Below are 24,241 nucleotides of genomic sequence, written 5' to 3'. Positions count from 1 at the left end.
CTGATACTTTAACAGAAGGGTGGACAGATCTGAGAATTCTGTTTAGTAAATACAGTGATTTTCAGTTGAGCAATCCTAAACTCAAGCTCTAGAACTGTGCTGACTTATGCCGACAGGTAGAGCTAGGATGACCAGATGTCCCAACTTTATAGGGACAGTCCTGATTTCTGGGTCTTTCTTATATAGGCTCTTATTATCCCCCATCCTCATCTCGATTTTTCACATTTGCTGTCTGGTCACCCTAGGCAAAGCTCATTATTGCCAGCCAAGGTAGTGGCTGTCTGATATCAAGACAACTAGGGACCAGAGCAGAGGAGGTCCTACTGGGAATTCCAAGAAACATCTAAGACTGAGGATAAAGCTTAGACTGTGGTTTATATTGATTGATGGGTTTTGTTTTCTTGTTTGTTACGGTTATTTAAATTTCCTATAAGGTTAAACACCATGAAAGAAGGAAGGAAGTTTAGACTATTTACCTACCACACTCTGGAGTGGAGAGGGAATTCCAGCTGCTCACAGGAAACTCTGCCTAAGCCAATGTCAGACCCTTAAGTGATCGTTTAAGACAGGTTTCAGAGTATACCATACTTACAGAGTCTCTTTTTTCCACATGCACCAGCAATAGATCGTCAGTCAGGCTTATCAGTACATTAAAAAATGTAACCCCACTCCAGAACAGAATTGTTAGGGATGTCTACATATGGGATTTGCTCTATCTTGATAGACAAACCTCAGGGATTCAAAACAATTAGAAATGATGCATTTTTTTAAAAAGCAACCTCTGTTTTGTTTTGGAAAAAGCCAGTTACAGCTACAAACTTTTTGGGGAAGAAGCAAAGAACTGAGAAGGAGAAAAACAGGAAGAAAATTAACTTTATCGTTTGAAAACCATGAGATACAGTAGAAATCAAAAGTCTAGGAAGCAACATGTAGGTAAGCCAGGTGAATGCGGCATAACTACATACAGCACAGACCTAAATAACATCTACTTTTTAAAACAGATTCTAACCTCCAAACATGTCAAAGAGCTACTGACAAAAGCAGAATGGTTGAGGAAGAGTTGCACACCATCATTCCACTACCAGAATCTAAATATTTACCTTGAAATATGCTTTGGGGTTGAGACGTGTATCACAAGAAGTTGACAAAATGTGGTGTTCTATTTAAGGTAAAGAGTGAAAGTATCTCTGAAAGAAGGTAAGTAGCTAGTGGAGAACTATTCAATCACTCTCAAGGTTCAATCTGATCTTGTCATACACCAGTGACATGAAATAAGCAACATACAGGAAGGTGAAATCTGCCAAAGACAAAATTAGGGGGATGGGGAACTAAATATAAGAGAGAGGCAAAAAGAGGAAATAACCCATGCCTTACCTGAACATTTCCTTTCTTGGAGTAATGAGGTCTACAGATCCATGCAGCCTTGGAGGCAGATCAGACCAGTTAAGCAGTGTCAGGGGAGCAGTGGCTCCAACTCTAAGAAACTGCCAGCGGAGACATTTCCATAGCCTAGGAAATTTCTAACCACTCTGTATCGGAAAGGAACATTAAACACTACGACTAAATAGAACAATCCTCGGGCAGAGCAAGGAATTCAATGAACAACAAATGTTGACTGTCAATTAATAATCCCATAGTTGTCTCAAATTATCAGCCCATTCAGGGTAGGTAGGACCTGTGGACCTCATTACTCTCAGGAAGGAAATTTTCAGGTAAGGCACAGATAAATTTTCCTATTATGATATGTAATGAGGTCCACAGATCCATGACACTGGGATTTTCCTAGCAGTGTCCACTCACAGGGAACTTTATACAGTTATGAAGAGCTGTGAATGAGAGTACCCCTCTCCTAACAGTCACTGGGATATAAAAATGTTATTAAAGCTAAGGTTAAGGAAAGAGTGTCCGTATATCTGGGTATAGTGCTTAGATTATCCACTGTGATATAGCACGGCCAGAGGGCAGCAGGAGAGTGATAGATGGGAGACATGTAAGCCCCAGGATGATGAGAGCCTTATTCCCCGTAGAGGGAAGAGAGGCTGCTACAGATTAATTAGAGCACCTTAAACCAATTAAGCCAATTAGAGCACCTGAAGCCAGTCACCTGATAAAACCCCCCTGCTTCAGACAGTTGGAGGAGTTGAAGAAGAGTGCAGTTTGAAGGAGTTGAAGCAGAGTGGTTTAGTGTTGGAGCGAAGAACAGTTTGGAGGAAAGCAGTTTGGAGAAGTGCTGTGGCGGGCCAGAAGACCAAGACCCTAGGTAAAGGGAAACCCGGCCTGTGCAGAGCAGAGGGACTCTACAGACATAAGGGGTGGGGAGAAACTTGGCCCAAGCGGAGAGAGGGCAGGAAGCCCCACAAGCTGAAGGGCCGGAGAGGGAAGTAGTCCAGGGGAAGGAATCGCTAGTTCAAGTGGTTCGCTGCTATCCCTAGGGCCCCTGGACTGGGACCCGGAGCAGAGGTCCCTCCCTCCACTCCCCTTTTCTGAGACACTAGTGGGACAGTTGATACCCCAGTTCAGGGATGAGAAACGGTGCCCTGAACCCCTACAAGAGGAGAAAGCGCAGGACCCATCGTAATAGTGCCGGCAATTTGCCACACCACAAATACAAAGTTTGTTTTAAAAGTCATAAGATACATATAGTGCATAATCAGTAATAACCCAAATTCAGGTGGATAAATTTAAGAATACAGTTTAGATATTAGCATCCAAGTATTCGGGTACAACAGTCATGAAAAGTTATAGAGAGAGTTGGTTGTGGAAAGCAAATTTAGTAATGAGTGAAGATTGTCCCTCAGTAACTGAGAATTTAGGGTAGGCTGTCCATTTAGAAAATACAATCCATACGAAAAGTATTTCAGTTACTTTCCCCACTACGCTTCTCATCGGCACTCCAGCTCACCCCTCCTGGTATTGCCAATGTCCTGTGATGTGTTCTATGTAGATGCCCCTTGGCCAACTCCTCCTACAGCAAGGAGCATCCATTTACCAAAGGCTACCTCAAATCATGACTAGATGGCCAGCTTGAGGAACATGGGAGAAAACGTGAGCAAATATGAGCAGATGACCCAGTGGCTGCTTTACAGATTTCCTTGTTTGAGGCGTATGATCTTTCTGCCCATGAAACTGCCACCACTCGCAGGGAACCAGTTCTGATTTTGGAGGATGGAGTTATGCTTTTAGGCTTGTATGCTTCTGAGATAAAAAGTTTTAGCCATATGGAAACTGAAGATTTTGAAGTCTACTTTCCCTTTGACACCAGATGATGAAACACAAACACAATATTTGTCTTTCTGAACTGAGCTGTGTGGTGAATATATACTTTGAGAGCTCAGTGAACATCCAAAATATGCCACAGTTTCTCTCTGGGATGCAAGGAGCTGGCCAGGAGGATGGAAGGACAATTTTCTGTGCTCAACAGAGCCTGAAGGCAGCGTTGATTCTGAGTACCGCTTTATCTTTATGGAAGGTTGTCATAAATATAAAGGGAAGGATAACAACCTTCCTGTATACAGTACTATAAAATCCCTCCTGGCCGGAGGCACCAAATCCTCTTACCTGTAAAGGGTTAAGAAGCTCAAGTAACCTCGCTGGTACCTGACCAAAATGACCAATAAGGGGACAAGATACTTTCAAATTGGGGAGGGGGGGGGGAGCGCTTTGGCTGGTGCGAGATCAAAGAAGCGAACAATCCAACTCCTATAGAGTTGGTAAATATTTAGCAAGGAAATGTGTCAGATTTACTTTTATTTTGGCTTGTGAATTTTCTCTGTTCTGAGAGGGAGGGTATTCCTGGATTTCTTTTTGTAACCCTCTGTGCTTTGAATCTGATTGCCTGTGAGATTATCTTCCACTCTAATCTTACAGAGGCACTCCTTTCACCTTTTTTCTTTAATTAAAATTATTCTTTTAAGAACCTGATTGATTTTTCATTGTTTTAAGATCCAAGGGTTTGGATCTGTGTTCACCTGTACCAATTGGTGAGGATATAGTCTCAAGCCTCCCCAGGAAAGGGGGTGTAGGGGCTTGGGGGATTATTCTCAAGCCTGCCTAGGAAAAGCAGTGTAGGGGTTTGGGGGGATATTTGGGGAAAGTAGGGCTCCAAGTGGCCCTTCCTAAATGTTTGTTTAAAATCACTTGGTGGTGGCAGTGTTACCTAATCCAAGGTACAAGGAAGGATTTGTGCCTTGGGGAGTTTAACCTAAGATGGTAGAAATAAGCTTAGAGGGTCTTTCATGCAGGTCCCCACATCTGTACCCTAGAGTTCAGAGTGGGGAGGGAACCCTGACAAAGGTACAGTACTCGGGTTACAGGGGAACAAACTCCCAACTCACACTCTGAGGGCTGAACTGACTGCTATCAACAAGACCACTGTAACGGTTAGAAAATGAGACACCCTCAGGAGTGGTTCAAATGGAAGGTCTGTAATGGCCCTGGGAACCAGGTTAAGGTCTCAGGAAAGAACACTGTGTGCTTTAGGAGGGTGTAGAAGAAATGCTGTTCTCAAAAAGTGTTGGACATTGGGGTAGGAACAAATTCACTACTTCCCTAAGGATGCTAGACAAAGCAGCAACTTGATCTCTGACTGCCTGAAATGCCAGGCTCAGTCCGAGTCAATCTTGAAAATATTCACAAACCCATGGTAGTGAGGTAGATGTAGTAGTGAGGCCTTTCTCCTAGAACCAAAAGGTAAAACTCAAGCAGGCCCCTAAATAGACAGACTGAGTTAGTAGATTTCTTTCTGGAAGCTAAAAGTGCGGACATTTCCTCTTCGGAATAACCCAGGCGCTGGAGACCACAATCTGATGCTTTCCCAGTCTTTGAGGTGTGGCCAGAATCCCTTACCGAACCACACCACCTTCCCAGGACGCATGAGAAGGGATATATAGCTATAGCATGTCTAGGGCATCTGCAGACTTCATATTCATAGTTTACTATGCTCAGTACACTCTTGCCTGAAAGAGACTATCCTCTGTGGGAGGGTTTTGTTTTGTTTTTTAAATACATATTTGACTACTGAGTCTCTAACTCCGGCCTTCTTCTCCTAATGAGGAAGAATTCCCTGTGTGGATGTTCAGGCCCAGAGGAATCAGCATGTCTATGGCCTGGACTTTTCTGTATTTCTCTCTCATGCTGTGCTCTGAAAGTGAGCAGGGGAACCCAGCACTGAGGAGTATCTTCCATGTCGCACACCGCAGCTTTATGCCACTTGAGGGAAACAGATTTCATTTTGTGCCTTTTAGAATGTCTTCTAAAGGAGACTGTGGAGAGAAAGGGAAACCCCTGTGCTGATAAAGCCAAAGCTTAGAGATTTTTTGTTTTTTTGTGTTTTGTTTTTTGCTCTGCAGCAGGGAAGAATGGGACTCCCTGACTGCATCTGAAGACTCAAAAAAAAAAAAAATTGGAGAACTTTCTTAGGGGAGGAGCCACACCTCTCCTGCTAATAATTGGTAGATTTGGTCCACCTCCAAGGTTGCATGGAGCAGAGACCCCCCCCCAAATGTCTTAGATCTGTGGTCCAGGAACGAGATAACAGAACTAGCTAGAATAAAGCAGGAGCATGGGAATCCATTGTCCATTTCAATGCACAGAAATATCAAGCAATATGGTTAGGGACAAGAAACAAGAAGAGAGGATCAGTGGTCAAAAGCTACAAAACACTGAGCAGAAAGGATTGGAGGTTATGGAAGATTAAACTTTAAAACCTTCAATATAATGCTTAACAGGGTAAAAAGGGAAAAAAAACATTTTAGGATGCATTAACAGAAGTATCAAACATATGCTGTAACTCTGTATAGGGGATTAGTGCAACCCTGTCTGGAATCCTGTGGGCAGCTCTGTTCACTCTCTTATGAAAAAATTATTATAGAACTGGAGAAGGCCCTACAAAGGGCAGCCAGAAAAATACAGGGACCTAGGCACACAGATTACATAGAGATCCTATTAAGATATATACAAATTTTGAAAGAAGCAGGCACGACAGACCATACAAGAGACTTTGAGAGTTTGTGTCAAATGCAACAGAAACAAACATCAGTTTATGCTAGAAAATAATTGGCAAGAAATGTTTTAAATTCCATATGTTATCATTTAAGCACCACAGTATAGCAATAAGAAACAGTATATTATAAATTACAAGAGGAAGTAATAGGTATTTCAAGGGAAAATATTAGTTATAACTACTGGTTCCAAGAAAAGATAAAAACCTCAAATGGCATTCCAAGTTTCATTTCATTCAATAGTTTCCTGTGTTCATATGCTTAAGCAGAGCTACATTAAAAGCAAGAGCCACCTTTCAATAACATTAATGGTTTGAAGAAGTGAGGGCAGAGTGAGTTTAGAAGCCCCAAAAGCTTAAAAACCCATGAAGACAAAAGTAATAGTTTCATAATACTTCTCTTATGCTTTTTCCCCCCTTAAGCTTTCCTCCTTACCTAGAAAACTGACTGAGACAACTTTTTAAAATTTGTAAATATAACCTTTAAAAAAAAGTTTCATCCCACACACATTCATCCATAACATCCAAGGCCACTTGAAATAGGTCATGCATCCTATCACTTGTTTGAAAAGAGTGGTCCTCCATTTGGAAGGTAGATACTCTAATCAGCTTTGATCGGTTGCAAGGAGAGTGTCAAGGCTTGTCAGTTATTTGTTTTGTTAAACACCACCTCCCATGCAAAAAATTGCAGAACACAATTTCACTGTCTTTGATGCTTATTCATCAAGCTAAGAGGAGCCTCAGGGTATGTCTCCTCTACAAGTACAAGAGCGACACAGCTGTCATGCTGCAGCTATGCTCCTGTAGTGTAGACACTTGCTGCATCACTGGAAGGGGATTTTACATCTCTGTAGTAAATCCACTCAAGAGGGAGTAGCTAGGTTGATGGGAGAATTCTTCTGTCGACTTAGCTGAGTCTATACCAGGGCTTAGGTTGGCTTAACTACATCTCTAACAGGTGTGAATTTTTCACATCACTGAGCAAATTAGATCGGTTGACCTAAATTCTATGTGTAGACATAAGATAAACAGTGATGTTACAAACTGCCAAGATCTGCAAGCACTGTGTTAACAATATTTATTTTGAAATATTCCTTTAAAAACCCTAATTTATTCAAACTTCAATCAACTACAGTAGCTTTGAATCAATTTCTTGATTTTTCTTTAGTCAATGTAAATCAATAGGAGTGGGCATGTGGTGGTTGAAAACTATGGGGAAAACAAGTCAGAATAGGAGATGGTCAGAATCCTTCACGATATTTCCTCTGTATTTTGGAAGTTTTTAAGTGAGGTTTATAAACTGAAAATTCTGTAAATGAATATTAAGTAGAATCAACAATTAAAAATATAAAGAAAATAGATGGGTTTGTTTTTTTACCTGAACAAGAAGCATTTCTCTCTTTCCACTGAACGTTTTTGCATTTTATTTGATTTTGTCTCTCTTTTCGTAGTCGTTCTAGTCTCTGAGCTTGAAAAGAAATATTATTACTATAAGTTTGTCAATGGAAGTTTACTATAAACAAAGACATAATTAACTACCTTTATATGAATAAAGATGTTTTATACCGCATATGTAGGAGGAAAAGTCATAAAATTTTAAAGGTGGCACCCCTGAAAAGCAAATACCAACAAAAACATGAAAGTGTTCTTGATTTATAATTGAAATTAGAGGATATAAAACATTAATAGAGATCATAAAGATAGTATTAACATGGAAGAGAATAATAAAATGTGAAAACTTCTGTGATTAATATGACATTTCATTATATAAATCATTAATAACGGTCTTAAAGGAATTTTAATGCACAAATGAACTCAAGTGAATATTACATTACAGGAATAAAATTACTGTTATGAATTACTCTACCCGTTTCAAAAATTAAAGATAAATGAACTCAGACTAGACTATTAAAGTTTTAAATATAAAATCCTTTATCTAAAAATCATGAAAATTATAAAATGTCAAAGCTATATAAATTAGCATAGCTTTTTCTTCAGTGTGCTGAAACAGTTTATAGGTAGTAAAATAAATGATTTGTATCCTCACAACATTAGTCAAATCTTAAAATGAATATAATATTTCTTTACATATTTTGATTCCATCTCCAAAATAGGGCTTGAAAATAAGGCTCAAACAGTTAAAATCTCAAGGAACTCAGACTCCTGGATCGCCTCTTTCCTGAAATTCACTTATTGTTAACACCAGATTTATCTCAGGAGACAAACTGTCAACTAAATAATCTGGTAGAAGCTACCCCGAGAAACCAACCACTAGAAATAATCACTGCAGTACACTCACTATTACCAGTAAGAAAGCAAACTAGATGGGCAAGTAGAAGTAAAAATTTTGGTCATTTGAGAAAACACAATTTGCTGGCTATAATAACAATTTTGATGTATTGTGATCATTTATTAACTAAAATGGCCTCTTAAAGGAGATTTTAAAATACTAAATTACTCTGACAATTCCTGTACACTGTCACCAATAAAAAAATACACTGATAGATACATTCTATCCCTTCTTTATACTTAGAACTGCATGCAAATGTTGGCTCAGCAGACAAACATTTTACCAAGTATCAGAACTCTTAGCCAAAACATTGATTAAAAAGGTTGTTGATATTTTACCCATAATATCTAAAAAAGTAATTGACTAAGTGTGAAAAAGTACAGGAAACATCTCTGCTTGTAACTGTAAACATGAAGCAAGATGCTCTTCCATTGTGAGAGTTTAGTTTTAAAAACTGAAGCCGTTTTCTTCTAATTTATTATTCTACCTATAATCAATTTTTTATTTGGGCCGCATTAGCATCAATCCCTCCAAACCTCCTCTCCCCCAAAGAGAAATATAAAATCTCTCTGGTAAATATAGCTATATTTGGAATAGCTTTTTCAGTTTTTTAAATTATCTTCTGGTTTCCCTGAAACCAATGGGAAAGGGAAGAAATGGGGAAACCAGGAAACGCAGCATGTCTTTTAATATTGTTGTAATTAATAACAGGTCAATTTCTTACATAAGGGAAGCTATTCGTCCAAGTGCCTGGGGCCCTTCTAAGGGCAAATGCATCACTTTAAGCCCTGACATGCCCCTCTGTGGAGAGAGGGCAGGGTGGTTATGTATTAAAGAGGGATTTGTGCCATTCTCTTAAGACCTGCAGTGCGCCCATGAACTGCAGTGTATGAATTCCGTCTTCCCTAATCCTTGTAGTATTCCTCTCACAAAGCCTTAGTAATTTGGTTTTGTGTCGGCAAGGGTTAATTTTATCTTAAAAGAACAAATGGAGATATGTGCAATTATTCCATCTCAATGCAATTCCGCTATCAGTTGGTTCTAAATTATCATTCATCACGTGATTGTACTACAGCCACTCCAAATTACACGGAATCATCAGTATCTATTAGAAGTCTGAATTATTCAAGGTTCATTCTCAAACGTATTTGCAAGCATTCAGTGTCAAAAATTTCACTGACCATATGTAGTTCTGTTTCCATTAAATATTAAGGGCTAAATGAGCCTTTGCTGCTAGCCCTGAGTTTTGGAGAGAAGTAATTTGCTACAGCCCTTTACTAGGTGTAGCATACTCTCCCGCTTTGCTCTGGCTAACAATCTCTGGGCTGGCAATAAACATTTTTTTTGGTGGAAGAAGAGATGGGAAACCAAGTATTTGTGCTCTCCCTATCTGCTATGGAAGGGAGAAATACTAGGCTGACGAGCCCCTATGCTCCCGACAATGCCTGGCCCCATGGTCTGGCAAGCCCTAGCAGGTGTGTTACTTCATTTACAACCTTGCATCCTGAGACGACTTTCAACGTTTTTCAACTTTTCAAAGTTTTAGGCCTTATATTAAACCTACCTTAAAATGTAACCTGATAGGTATGAGTGCCCAATAGCCACTATTCTGTAGGACCTACAACATGTTGACTCTCCACTGCTGCAGTAAATTTGTTTCAGTGCTTGTCAGACATCAGCAGTACGTGGATAAGTTACTACGGCTATATAACTAAGCAGCTTTTGGGGAAAAAAAAAATTCAACTCTATCCAAACCAAAAGAAGTAAATGACAACTCAAGTGGGAATTCTTTTAAAAACCTCTCAGTGGATATTAAAATCATAGAAAGTAAACATGAGATCATATACTCAAACATTTGCCACTATTCGCTGGAATAAACAACTAAACAACCTACTCTATTCCAATGTAAAGTGTCTCAACTATGCTACAAGGAACACACAAAACCTATTGTCCTTTATTAGAAAGAATAAATATTCAAACTAACAGATCTGAACTTGTGTAGCTAACAAAAATAATCTTATGGCTCAATAAGATGGAAGAGCTGGTTGCAGTTCCTTAGTTAAGACTATGTTTCACACTTAAAATAGGGATTCAATCACTTTGTTCTATATATTTGTTCTTACAGGACCTACTCTAAGTACAGAATACATTTTCTAAGAATTTACAAGTAAATCTGCTAACTAGTTTAAGAATTACAATTAATTAGAATATTGGTCCTTTACGATACTTAGCGCTTTAAGATCTGGTGCCAAACCATGTTTTCTCCCAAATTACTTAACAGTGAATAACTAATGCTGACTCTTCCAACTTTCCATGTAGACAAATCTCAATGAAATCTCATGCAATGGCTACAATCTTTTTTAACGATTAAGTTATTTTTGTCATTTTTCTTCATAAATGAAAGTTTCTTCTTCAGCAGAGCTGAAGAATGATGTTATATGACAGAAGTCCACAAAAAACGTCTCTCTTTCAAAAAATGGCTGCCACCTCTGATTACTCTTAATAGAACTGAGGTCAGAGATGCAGAGCTAAGATGCTCTCCTTCCAAATAGCCACTGCATACCATTGTTTACAATGGGAATGAAGACAAGTGGCCTCAAGGAAGTTGGTGGTCCTAACAGAATAGAAATTTTTACATTTATGCAATAACCTCTGCATAAAAGGAAGTTTCTAACTCCAGGCAGTTAATAGTTTATTTATGCCTTGATGCAGGAAGATTTATATGCTCTTGTACTTTTTTTTTTTTTTAATTCTACCTAACCAAACTGTGCATGTTATACAAACATCTGATCCTTTTTTGATTCCTGTGAAACTCTTGAACTTGATATTTTCTGGCACTGAGCACTTTAGGCAATTAATTTACTATGTGTCTTGTGTAGAAAGGTTTTATTATTTTTAAAATTTTTGCTTTCAATTTCTTTGGATGCCTCTTGCTCTTGTATTATGAGAAAGGATAAATAAAACTGACCAATTTACTTTCTCTATATCATTCATTGTTTTAAGTCATGAGCTATGTAGGTCTTAATAGCTGTATCAACTGCCTGGCAGTGCCAAAGTACATCAGAGAACAAGATGAGGGAGGTTCAAGAGAAGGAGAAAAAAAAAAACTAGCATCAGCTTAGCTCCCCACTGGACTGACCATACTACCAATTGTTTTAAAACCTGCCGTTAACTGGGAAGTTAAATGGTTTCAGATTAGAATTTAATGTAGCTTCTTTTTATCTACCCACTCTGTGGAGTTATCTGTCAGCACCACTTTTTGCAGCAATTCCACACACTTTGAACTTTCCTTCTCCACTTTCTTATCCTGTAACAATTGAACTGAACTAACTTCTCAAAGAAAATGCCATGAAGTCTGGCACATTAAGCTTTTCATCCTGCTACATGGAAGTCAGTTTTAGCTAGTCCTAGGACTTCAAACTGTATTCATGGACCTTATTTCCAAATTTAGCGAGATGCCTTAATTATACTGAATCAATGCTATTAATTATTTTTCACAACTTTTGATAATACATTACCTTTTTAAAAGTATCTTAAGATACTTATTACTGTACATCACTTTTCTGGGTAGGTAGAATCTAGTTAAATTTACTTCTGAGCTGTAGGTGGTGGTGTATTACCTGCAAAAGAATTATTTCAGAAATGTATGTTCCTACAAGGAAAGAGAGATGATCTTCCTACTTCAAGCCTTCAACACTCGAGCATTTCAGCACAGAACCTCCTTTGGAGGCTGTGTATAACAACTCTCACATCCCCCTACTGCAAAAGGACAGAAGAGGGATGTTTTCTCCCTATTAACAAAAACTAAGCAATTACTATATACCAAAAAAGGTAAATATCTTTAAATTAGTATATTTTGAGAGCTCAAATCCTAACTCAGATTTTTGTAATACTGTAGATATAAGACAGAAGAAGTCAAAGATGAAAAAGTAAGATGCAACACAGTCTGACTTTCTTCAAATGAAGAATTTAATTCCCCTCCAGGTAAAGGATATATCAGGTTATTAATCTGACAATATGTTTGATAGTATATATTCCTTGCCCGTTAAACCTCCCATTTCCTGATCTGTTAGAGCACCATCACGGAAAAAATGGTTAAACTTTTATAGCAAGAGCCCAGCAAAAGTGCTATTACAGAATTAAAAGCCAACTTGAACATGATGACTGGACCTTGGTACTACATTGTTGGCACTACAAAATCATCTGTTGTTCTGAAGTTTAAAAGCCCATAGAGCAGCTGACCTGTCATGACGCACATTGTCAACATTCACTGTGAATATCCCGGTCTTAGACTCCTAACATTAAACATACAGGGGTTGAAAAATGTAGGTGATGGTGGTGGGGGAATTACTTGTTACTGTGGAATGCAGTTTTTAAAGACACCTGCTCTGTTAGCCTAGTTCTATGCACTCAGCAGTATTATGACTCAAAGTTAATTTCAACCAACATTCTGCCAACACCTCACTCAAGTTTTCCACAAGAAAAATAGGAAGTATAAATGTATCACATTTACTTCTATACTTTGTTTCCTTCCATTTCCCTCCTGCCCTCCCTCCTCCAACACTGTGTATGTCTTCTGTTTGTTGCACATTCTCGCACGCCTCCCCTGTCCTGTTCTCTCTTCAGTGGACTCTGTTATTCTGGTTTTCTTGTCCATCTACTAACCCCTTTCTTCCTATACTCAGTTGTTTCATTGTTTTTAATACTTTAGGCCAAAATGACTGGGTTTGGTGCCCCACTAGGTAGGCACTACTCAAAAAGTAGGTATCCCCCCAACTTTGTGTACCTAAACAATAAGAATTTCAAGGCCTGATAGTGGAATTTTGGTATTTTGATGGTTTCTTTACCACAATATTTTCTAAATCTTTTTTTTGTAATAAAACTGACAACTTCAAAGTACTTCTATATGCTGCGATTTGGTACACTGGAGCAGAAAAATCAACTAAAAATCAGTTTACAATACACAAAAGAAACTGGCCCATTATATATTTCTTTTTCTGAAAGAGACCTATTTGCCTAGCTAAATGTTACAAAAGAAGGGCTTGACAAATAAATAGCTACTTGTGTTCTGATAACTGGTCCAAGCAAGTCAAATTAGCCTTTTGTGCGAGATTCTAACGGGTATGATGTTGTTGCTGGTTTTCTGTTTTGTTTTGGGGTGGGTTTTTTTGCAAACAACATTTACCTGTATTTGATCGTCTTCTAATACCGAAGTCCCAGCTTGAGGTAATATCAACTGATTGGGAATATACATAACCCTGAGTCTCTCCATTGCTTCCCTGAATTTCCGAACCACTGTCTCCAGTCACTGAAGAAGGATTGAATTTCTCTAGGTCAACATCATGATCTATCAGGACCATTTCACACATCCCTGTGTCATCACTGGTCACATGTGACTGCCGAATATGAGCCAATATAATTGCTGGGTTGTCCAGGAAGGCCATCCTGTCCACAACTCCACCACCTTACTATGCTATCTTCTTCTCTCCATGCTGCTCCATGGATAAACTTACCTGGAAACATAAAATATACAGCACTTTAAGAAAAACAGAGTGATTAATGTTTACTCTGGGATGTTTTTGTCACATCCAAAACTGGAATTAAGTATTAGTTAACTAAGTTTTATGCACTGAATTACTTTAATTTCATTCTGACATGGTACAATCATTTACATAGTGAGTTATCTATAAAAGTGGCAACCATTTATCCTTGGGGACAGTTTGAATTCAAAAAAATAAATAAAATGTGCACCCCCAAACTAGTTTATCCTTAGGGACAGTTTGAATTCAAAAAAATAAATAAAATGTGCACCCCCAAACTAGTAATTAACACAAAACAAATGATTGCTATAAGGTATGATATACCTACCTATTACACCCAGGAGGAAGTTTCTTTTATACATTCAACATCTTCCCTCTTCTCCCTGCTCTTCCTTTAATACTTTCAGCCCCCCCCCCCACTCTCACTTAATTGATAACATCAGCCACTACGTATTTATTTGTCTTTCACCCACTCCCTACAACAATCCTCTATTTCTGTTCCTCTTTGTCTGATGCTGTCTTCCTCCTACCCTCTTCTGCATACTGCCTCTTCAATGTTTGATTTTAGCACCCCTTAAAGCAGACACCTCCTGAGATGCTCTCTCAGATTTACTGCCTAGCTAGATGATTGCACTCCCTCCCTCTCACCCCTTCTCTCTGTGCTCTCAGCTCCCTCCAATATTCTGAGTTCAGCTCTTCACACCGACTGCTACCACCTACATGACTTATTGTTGAAAAGTTGGTGCAGCAGTCATAAAATGCATGCTAAAGCAATGATACACTGAACACCATTTCTTCATTCAGCAAAGACTTCTTCAGCAGGAAACTAATAATTAAACCTAAAAATTAAGGCATAGGTTTAAAGAAGGAACTTTCTTTAAACCCAAACGTGCATCCTACCAACTGAACTCCAGTTTTTCCATTTCCAAGAGAAACTTTAAAAAAAAGAAAAAGAGAGAAGAAAAGGTTTGCATCTCAGGACAGACTATTTAACTTGCACTGTTGCTCAATGGAGTTTGTTAGAGGACTATTAGTGTCACACCTGATGAATACTATGGTCATATACCAAGGGGTCTGAGCTCTTTAGTATTTAACAGCAGCAATTTGCACTTTCATAGCACTGCTTAACAAAATAAGCAAATATTTACCAAACTGTGTGAGGTAAGTACTATCTGCATTTTACATGTAGCAAAAATGGAGGCATAGTTTCTTGCCTATAGCTACCGCCATGGCAGAGCAAGAAACAGAACCCAGGACCTCAAACTTTCAATCTTTGTGGTTTATATCTGTTAGACAGCATTGCCTTTCATACAAATGCATGACTGAAACATTGCCGCTTCCAGGGAAAAAAATGATTCAAAACAACTATAGAACTCAAGGGATTAAATAAGCATATTGCAGGTAGATGACAACTTCTCATTATTGCTGCATTCTGCAAGAACTTCTTCAAGAAAGGGAAAGGAATTTCCCAGAAAGAACTGAGAAAAAAAGGAAGTCAAACCCCACTAAGTACATTCCGACAGAACTAGAGTAAAAGATTGCAATTTGAGCCTTGCCTTACAGTCTGTCACAGACCAGAATGCAGGGAAGCATCAGCTCATCTCAATAGGAATGGCAAATCCACACCTCATTTCACACTAAATATACTTTATTCCTCAGAAACTAGCAGCCTGGAGATCCCTCACTAGGTACCAACAGATTCAGCATCAGGGTATCATGAATATTTGTATTAAACTAGGGTTACCACATAGCAACTGTGAAAAAACAGGATGGAGGGTGGGGGTTAATAGGCACCTATATAAGAAAAAGTCCCCAAAAACAGGACATCTGGTCACCCTATATTAAACAGAAAGAAGCAAAAGTAACTTAACTTCTGACATTCACATACAGTTACTAATGGTGGAAAGAAAGTCAAAGTTATAGAGGTGTCCTGCAAGTATCATACTATGGGAATTTGATCACCAATCCCTCCTCCATAAAAAACCATCAAAAGTCAGAATCCAACAACACAAGTTACTCAATCTTTACCAATCTTTACCGTTTTACTTGTCTCTCTCTCCCATTCTCCACGTTGTCTATCATTTCTTGTCTATGCTCTTTGATGGACAGATTGTGTCTTTTTTTTTTTTAAATGCCATGCAAATTCATAGCATTGCATAAATACTAGTCCCAGCACCACGTAGGACTTCAGCAAAAGAATGAGAGCCAAGAATTCCAGCATTCCATGTTAAAAATATACCTCTTAAAGAATAATTCACCTTCTACCACAACAAGTTTTAATAAGTTACATTAACAATGCCTAGCTGTTTTCTGGCAACTTTTATTAAAATATAATTATGCATGTCTAGACAGATTATTTTAATTAGAAAAATAAATTGTCTGTCCCATAAAGATTTCTCACTGTCTCCTAAAAATGAAAGACCATAAGGCACATGTCCCTTTGCTATAATTTGCCAGCTGAAGGCCTTTAAGTAATAACCAGCAGGCTTTGACCTCAGGAGTAAAGACAACTAAGTACAGTAAATGGATATTTAAAACAGAAATGTCTCCCAGGTTGTGTACTGAGAATGTTCTTTAAATATAATTATTTACACCTCACTTAGTACTGGAAAAGGCACTGCTCACCTGCAAATGGTAAGAATTTGTTTTAACAAGCAGCAGCCTTAGGCTTCTAAAAGGTCTGCAAACTCCCAATCAAAAATTACTGCTGCCCCATCAATGTGTCATATAAATGTTGGCATGTTAATTGTGTATTTATAAGATTGTTAATGGTTAGTTAATTTACCTCCCACACTATTATTGTACTTGAAATGATTTAATGTCTGCTGAGGGAGTTAACAACATGTAACAGCAGATGCGATATTTTTTTACCTTTCTACAGTGTACCCCGACTTCAAGCTATTAACACTCAGCATGCTAACTTGCTCAGATTTTCTTACAGTCTTACACATGCAATCACTTTGTCTATTGATAATTATGGGAAAATTCACAAGAAATTGTGTTCAACTCTAGAGTTTAACCAAAAGAACCCCCTTTATTTCTAATTTTAGCAAAGGTACATTAAAACCCCTTCCATGTTAAAATGTATATTAACTGGAAAGCCTTAAAAATTCCACCAAACTTCTTATTCAGACAATGTGAAGACTATTCATCAAGTCCTGATCCCCGCCACAGTATTTTAGCACTTGCCATCTATATCATAATCAGTTCCCACTTTTGACAGAGGCAAAATATAATGCAATGTCATGATTCTGACATGAGGCACAAAGGCAAAGAAATTCAGGCAAACTTCTCAACTTTATAAACCCTTATATGAGAAACCTTAAATACTAATATTCCCACAGATTTCCATGAGACTACTCACAAGAGTATGGGTTTGCAGGATAGATTCATTAATTTACTTGGCTGCGGCAATGTATCAGAACTCATGTGCTACTCAGACCCATGGTTGATTATTGCAACTCAATGTGTAATAGCGAGACATAAGAAAATATCAGTACAGCGTCACCACTACAGCAAAACACAATTTTTTGCGTTTTTAAATCAAAACCTTAATGTTATTTTAGCATTTTGCACTTCACTGATACTGTTTTATTTAATGGTAGTATAATTTAGAGACAACATTTATGTATATTCCATACAAAACATTTAAAATGTTACAGTTGTAATAAGTCTACAAAGCCTACAAAACTGTAACTTTGCCCCCTTGAGTATGATATAATTACATGATCATAAAGTACTTATCCACAAAACCTTTACTTTGTTCAGTGTACAAGATGCACATTGCTCAGTGATGAGGCAATTTCTTTTCCTTAACTTTATTGTTCAGTGTGTGACCCAATGTCCCACTTTGTGCACATCACCCAAGCTATGCACTGAACAAAAGTTTCTCTCTCTCTCCAGGGTTCTCTATGGGTCTGATCATTGTAGTATTAAAGCACTTCACAAATCTTCATGAATTTATCCTCATACATTTCTGTGAAGTTAAGTAGCATCTTCATCATTTAACAGATGCAGAACTGAGCTACAAAGAGGCTGAGTAACTTATTCAAGGTTGCACAGGAAGCCTATGCAAAGTTAAGTATATAACTGATTCCTGTCTGATTCTTGGGTCTCAGTACACCGATTTTATCATAACAATACTTCTTCCAGTAGACCACTGCTGCATTTATGACACAGCATGCTGTTTATGCAGTGAATGAAATAAGGTTGCCTTGTACATCAGCCTCATGTATAACAGCATATATAAAGAATAGGGCAGAATGCTCTGGATACCAGACCAATTCACTGCACAACTCCCTCTCATTCAGTTGTCTAAAGTGTGCACAGAATGCAGCAGTGGTCCTGAGAAAATAATGGTATGCAATCATATATTTAAAACACAGTATCTTAGTGCATACACAGGGATACATATATACAAAGGGATATATCTAAATTTGGGCTAGAAACTTGAATGTGTCACTACCTGACTTCTGGGTGCTCTTGGCATCATAATGTTCTTTTAATACATTTTGTATTGAATTTCTGGGTTTTTTTTTTAAAACAATGAAATTACTCCAAAAATGCTATATTTACTGGACAGCAATAGAGATACCCTTCACTGCACAGTATATGCAATTGATGAGGTGAGAGTTCATGCCTCATTCCATCCTCGCCTATATCATAAAAGAGAACAAAGGCGCTCCTTGGAGGTGAAATAAGGCAGGGCTCTGAAGGGGTCATACTTCCTCCCATATGGTACTCCTTGAAAGTCCTACCTCCATTCATGCACACCTTCACAGACCATATTCCACAATCCTGTCTTTGAAACCTGAAGTTCTATTCCATTGTTACACACCCACGTGTACATACAATGAAATCTTGAGACATGTATTCCATTAATTTTACATAGGCATATATGTGCACTATCAATTGAAGTTTGGGAGATAACGCTAATAAGAGTTTAACATAATCCAGTGCATGCAACTTTTAAATCCTTATAACTCTGCCAGATCAAATCTAGTTTTCAGTGGCCATCTACAACGTCAGGAATACAACCCCACAATATTTCAATGTTCCACTGCTGCCTCCAGAAGTTTTGCGCTATTCAGAGGAAACCAAAATAATTTTCTTAGTGAAAAATTTAATTTTTGCATTTTCCATGCTCAAAAATGGGCCAACAGTGTGATATTCAGAAAAATTTGCTCTTGGACTTCTCAAATACCAAATTTCAGCCAAAGTGGTAAAACTTTGAGAAAGTCGTAAGCAACTAAAAATGACCTTTTATAACAGAAACGTTTAGGTATCCTCAACTATAGAGGTCACTGCTTGCACTGCCTGTAAGCACCTGCTTTTACTTCTAAAAATGCAAGAGCACTGAATTATTTTGATATATTTTGCAACATGGAAAAATAATACTTTTGTAATACAAAGTTCCATAGAAACCAATGGGATAAGCATACCATTAATGCAGATTGAAGCACATAGAGAAATAACAACAACAACGCTGGTTGCAGAATAATGATTTATGTTTACACACATCATCTATGCTGAAGCCATAAATCAACACTAATTATCCTAAGAAAAGTACAATTGAAATCAAAAGCATTCTTTTTTACAGGAGATTGTCAAACAAAGTTGGTAACAGTTGTTATCAGAAAATATTATTTCTACTATCATGAACAGTTAGCTCACCCTAAAAATAAATGCTAAGGAGGCAGTTTTTGTGTTTGCACTAAGGTAGGACTTATTAATCAATATAGAAAGTATTAATGAGCCAATTTAGCATAGCATTGTAACATATGACTGTCTCCACAACCATAAAGTATTGCACCTAACATACTGTTAGGGAGAAAGTGTAGGGCTATCAATTTACAGATATCAATAGAAAACAGTTATGGAATAACACTGCACACACTTCTAGATGTTACAGCAAAACCAGATAACTTTTCAATCTCTCCATCGAAGCACTTTCTGTTCCCATTTTAAGGAAGGCAGAATAATAACTATCAACAGAGAGCTACTCTGTATCATAATACTACATCAAGGATACATAAAAAAATAAAAGGACAGTGCAATATCGATATAAAGCTTGAGAGGTTGAAAAGCAGGAAAAACAAATCAGGAAATCTTGAAAAATGTTTACTATTTATGCAGCAGTTCACCACAAACCAAAATCTGTTCTGTGAAAGATCTCTCTTTTGGTGTGGAAAAAAATTAGATTTAAAATTTTGCCACTGGCATAGCAAATTCCAATACATGATCCAAACTGATGTGATTTGAAGTTTACACATGATAAACTGCGATTTATATCCATCATAAAATATTCCGATAAGAACAACACTGAACAGCAAATGTTTTTATAAAATGTGTGTGTGCACTTGTCCAATTCCCTGCCTCTAAGCTAAAGCTCCTCTGCTGGATCAGGACTATTGCCTGAATTTGATACCACCTACTTAATTACATGATTCTTTTTTAAAAACAGCAAAAGGATGGAAAGTTTGCATGTCTTGTTAAAGCTCTGAGAAATTTAAAGATACATAACTACAAATGCCCATTTACAGTAGTTTATAATGAAAACACTGACGGATCCTCAACTAGTGCAGTATTCTCACGCCCCAAGATAAGCTAGTATAATATCCCTGTGCAAGAGTATAGCTAATTACAAAATATATCCAGATTTCAAATTTCTCTCTTTTATTCTAAAAATGTTAGTGAAATGTCAGTTTCTAAATAAAGTAGATCTGTAACAGAATTATGTATTTATTCAGATAACTGTTTGACATACTAAATGTATTATGGGTCAAACAGACTTCAGACTCCAAAGCTGAGTTGTACAGAAACTCCTTGAGATTTGAGCTTAAGTCCAGGGTATAGATATTTCTGAAACCAAAAAAAGCACTCTCAAGCTATCAGTACTGTCAAACCCCTAAAACATGAGATTTGCTTCAAATGTACATGATTTAAAATTATATATATATAATTTGATTATTTTTATTTGTATTCTGATATTGAGCCTTTAAGACTCAAGTTTGACCAAGACATGCAGGTGAACGAATAAAAGACATATGGGATGGATTTAAGACACAACTTTATCAATTTTACATTTGGTAGTTGTGCAACATGCCCACCTGCTGTTTTTACGTACTGGAAACTGGTTGCAGTGCAGGTTATTGGGCTCCATTCACACCATAACTCAAGGTAGACCCTCCACCGCCTACCCTGCAATGCAGCTCAACAGTGAAACCTCTCTCTTTTCTCCCTACTGCAGGGGCATGATGTCATAGAGGCCAAAGTGGTGCACACCTCAGTCCACAAAAACCAGGTTTCCCCCCTCATATAACCGCAAGTTCCACCAGCCAAAAGCCCAGGTCTCCTTTACCACTGGGAGTTGGCCCTTTGAGCCTTTACCTGCATTGGATTCTGGCCACAAGTTGCAATGAGTTAACAGTTTAACCTTCCATATTCAAAACATTTAAATCCTATTGCATTCAACCCAACTGAAACTCTATAATGCTGTGAGGAAGGCAAACAAAGCAAAATAAAAAACAAACCACCAGACCTCTTGCCAATTTTGCCCAATGGGAAAAATTCCTTCCTGATTCCAAGAGAGACACCAGTCAGATCCACAGGATCATAAAAAAAACCCACAGGTCCTATGCTACAACTATAGGGATGGCGGGTGGGGCAATCAGAACAAGGGGATTTTGAAAAGCCTAGGTAAGTTTAAACCAGTGGGGGTAGGATGTTGGGTGGCATCCTGGACTCATCCTCCTGCCCCAGCCAAATGAGAAACAGAGTACTGGGGAAGGGGGTGGGGTCATGTGGCAGCCAGCATCTTACCACACTTGCACATGCCCTGGGCTATTCTCTCGCCACCGACCTCAGGTTACATTCCCAGACATCTGGTCAGAATCCTCACCCCTGTGAATGCAGTCAGGGTATTTTCAAGCTTTTCTCTGCAAACCAAAGGGCTAGAACCCCTCCCCCCCACCAATGCAAACTGAAATTCCCATATAAAACATGTGACTAGCGGCTGGGGGCTTTGAGAAAAAATATCAAATATCATGGCAGCTGGCAACACTGAATTATGGTAACATGAGTTTTCCTTTCCCTTCCATCACTTCTGAGCTCTGTGGGGCTATGAACTCTTCTGTTCTGAGGGTGAATGCCATGAGAATTCCCCATCCATACGACTGCACAAATAGTCTGGCTGACATTATGGCCATCCTCCCCACCTAACCTCTGGTTTTCTCAATATCTCCCTGCTCCCACAGGGAGACTTACTCTCCAGTGACCTATGTAAGATAAATTACTTTTAAACTTAAACTGAATGTATATCTGGGATTAGACAAAGCATCAGGGCAATGGTCTGATGTCAGGGTAGCCAGGTTTGTTGTGAACATGCTTTTGGTGAGTTCTGAGAGCAGTAGCTCAGATGACGATTTCATAGTAGCCAGAATAGATTTGCAAATTCACAGTTGGGCTATTGAGATAACTGTACAGTTATCATGCAGTCCTCATGCCCTAAATGACTACGGATCATTACTAGAAATTGTCACACGCTATGGTTAAAAAATAACCATACTATCTTTATTCAGACAAAACCCTTAGACAGAATACATAGCTCAACAGGACTGACAAATAAGCATACAGTTGCGGATCAGGAACTATTTTGAGTTCTGAGTGGATAGGACAACTAAATTTTAGTTCAATAAATATGGTTATGCTGCAGTTAAACTTCCTAAATTGTCCATTCAAAACCAGAATATTTGTGAAGACACAGCCACCCCTTTAAAGTGCGACCTACCAATAAATTTCTCGTGGTTTTAATAAAATATATTGTAATTGTCCATGTTTCAAGTTAAGTTAAAAGTAGTTTCAGATTCAATCCCAGCCACAGTCCTTCTGTCAATTTCTGTGATTTTCCTTTTTTCAAAAAATGTTTCTTTTTTGTTGTAAAAGTAAAATTAAATAGAGGAAGAAAATGTTTTCTTTGCTCTGATGTGTGTTATGTTTCAGTAATTGTAGGCAATTTTCAGACAGAAGGGTAATTTTTAAGTTGACTGTGTTCCATAATCAATTAATAAACAATTAGTCCCTATTAGATTTGAAAGAAAAAATATCAAATTCGAAAAATCACAGAATTTCTACAAAGTATGAACGTATGCCATGAATATAAAATAATTCCTTTAATCTCAGAATGTAGCAGGCTGGAAGGAACAACACAATATTACACGATTGTAGGCCTGAGTCGTTCCTTGATCCCTAGACTTTAACATCTCCATTTGACTGCAGCTTTTAAAAGTGATTTTAAAGGCCAACACAAAAAGAAAAAGATGAGTAAAGCAGAATTCATTTCCCAAACAGCACATTGGCTGAAGCAGGAAGGTGAGAACACACTTCAATAGTTTATTGGTTCAGGTAATCCAAAATAATTTCACAATGAATTCTCCCTCCACTTATGAAAAATCAGCTTGGGATAACTACTTTCTCACCAGTACAGGAACAACCTTTTCTCTTTCTAGTCTTCAGTACCAAATTCAAACTACATATGAAAGTTGAGTGTTTGAAACATTCCTAAAGTTAAATTTAAGACTGAATACTTAGTTAGAAAAGCTGTCACTAATCCTTTGGTTACTATATTTTTAAAAAAATACCGTAAGTCAAGTCACCGTTTAAAGTGATTTTAAAAGGTGAGATTTAATAAAAGAAACTGGATTTTTTAAAAATATGATGCAAGTGCAACATTTATTAAAAATACCTTTAAAATCCTTGCTATCTTAGGAACATGTAAATTTGTTTTACATCAAATATTTTATTTCTGTATTTACTGTTTGGAATTCTTCTATTTTTGCTGCCATACTAATCAGGATGCAAGTTATACCAAGTGAAATACTTAAAATATTTAATTTACTGTGTTATGGAGGTAGAGGGGGTTTGCAGAGAGAGAAAATTGGAGCGCCCATCCACATAACCTACCTCCACTATTTGTTTCTTGGTCGTGTTAAAGCTTCATTTGACTGTAAACAAACTGCTTCTTTGCTAAACTGAGTTATCCTACCTCAAGATTTAAGCCAATAAATATGTATTAAAAATGCAGGGATTATAAATTAGAGCAGACAAATCTGTATCTAGACTCATGCCTGCAAAGAGCATTCTATCAATATAGTGAAATGCTAATCTCCTAATTAACAACCTAATTAGGTAATTATGGCTTTGCAGAGGGATGCCTAAATGAAATATGACAACATGGTCACCTCTTTATATGGCACCTGTGGGTCTTTTCAGCTGTCACTGCAAAGAGTGCAATATCAATTTGAACAGATGACAAAGTGTTGTCATTTTTCATTCTGATATTGTACTGAATGGTTTGGACAGAAGCAGTTTACAGAAGCGGCATCTTGTCTGTTTTTTGCCTAATCTAAATATGTT

The 24,241-nt window shown here is 37.8% G+C and overlaps 1 protein-coding gene across 5 annotated transcripts in view; it reads right to left on the bottom strand.

Annotated features, from left to right (window-relative positions):
* The window catches only part of MAPKAP1 (MAPK associated protein 1), a 172,460-nt gene that overhangs the window by 142,041 nt on the left and 6,178 nt on the right, over nt 1-24,241 (bottom strand). For 3 of the 5 annotated variants that reach the window (XM_050927008.1, XM_050927010.1, XM_050927009.1), the window contains exons 2-3: nt 13,474-13,801; nt 7,377-7,466 (exon numbers count right to left, since the gene is read on the bottom strand). The exons of 1 other annotated variant lie outside the window; for it this stretch is intronic. In XM_050927008.1, the coding sequence (XP_050782965.1) occupies nt 7,377-7,466; nt 13,474-13,732 (349 nt within the window). In that variant the 5' untranslated portion in view covers nt 13,733-13,801. Of the gene's footprint in view, nt 1-1,374; nt 1,530-7,376; nt 7,467-11,806; nt 11,909-13,473; nt 13,802-24,241 lie in introns of those variants that run through there. One more of the 5 variants, XM_050927011.1, reaches the window with a different exon arrangement.

Source organism: Gopherus flavomarginatus, chromosome 17, assembly GCF_025201925.1.
Source record: "Gopherus flavomarginatus isolate rGopFla2 chromosome 17, rGopFla2.mat.asm, whole genome shotgun sequence".
Classification (NCBI taxonomy): Eukaryota; Metazoa; Chordata; order Testudines; family Testudinidae; genus Gopherus; species Gopherus flavomarginatus.
Note: the sequence above shows the minus strand (reverse complement) of the source record. Positions and strands in the feature narration are given on the sequence as shown.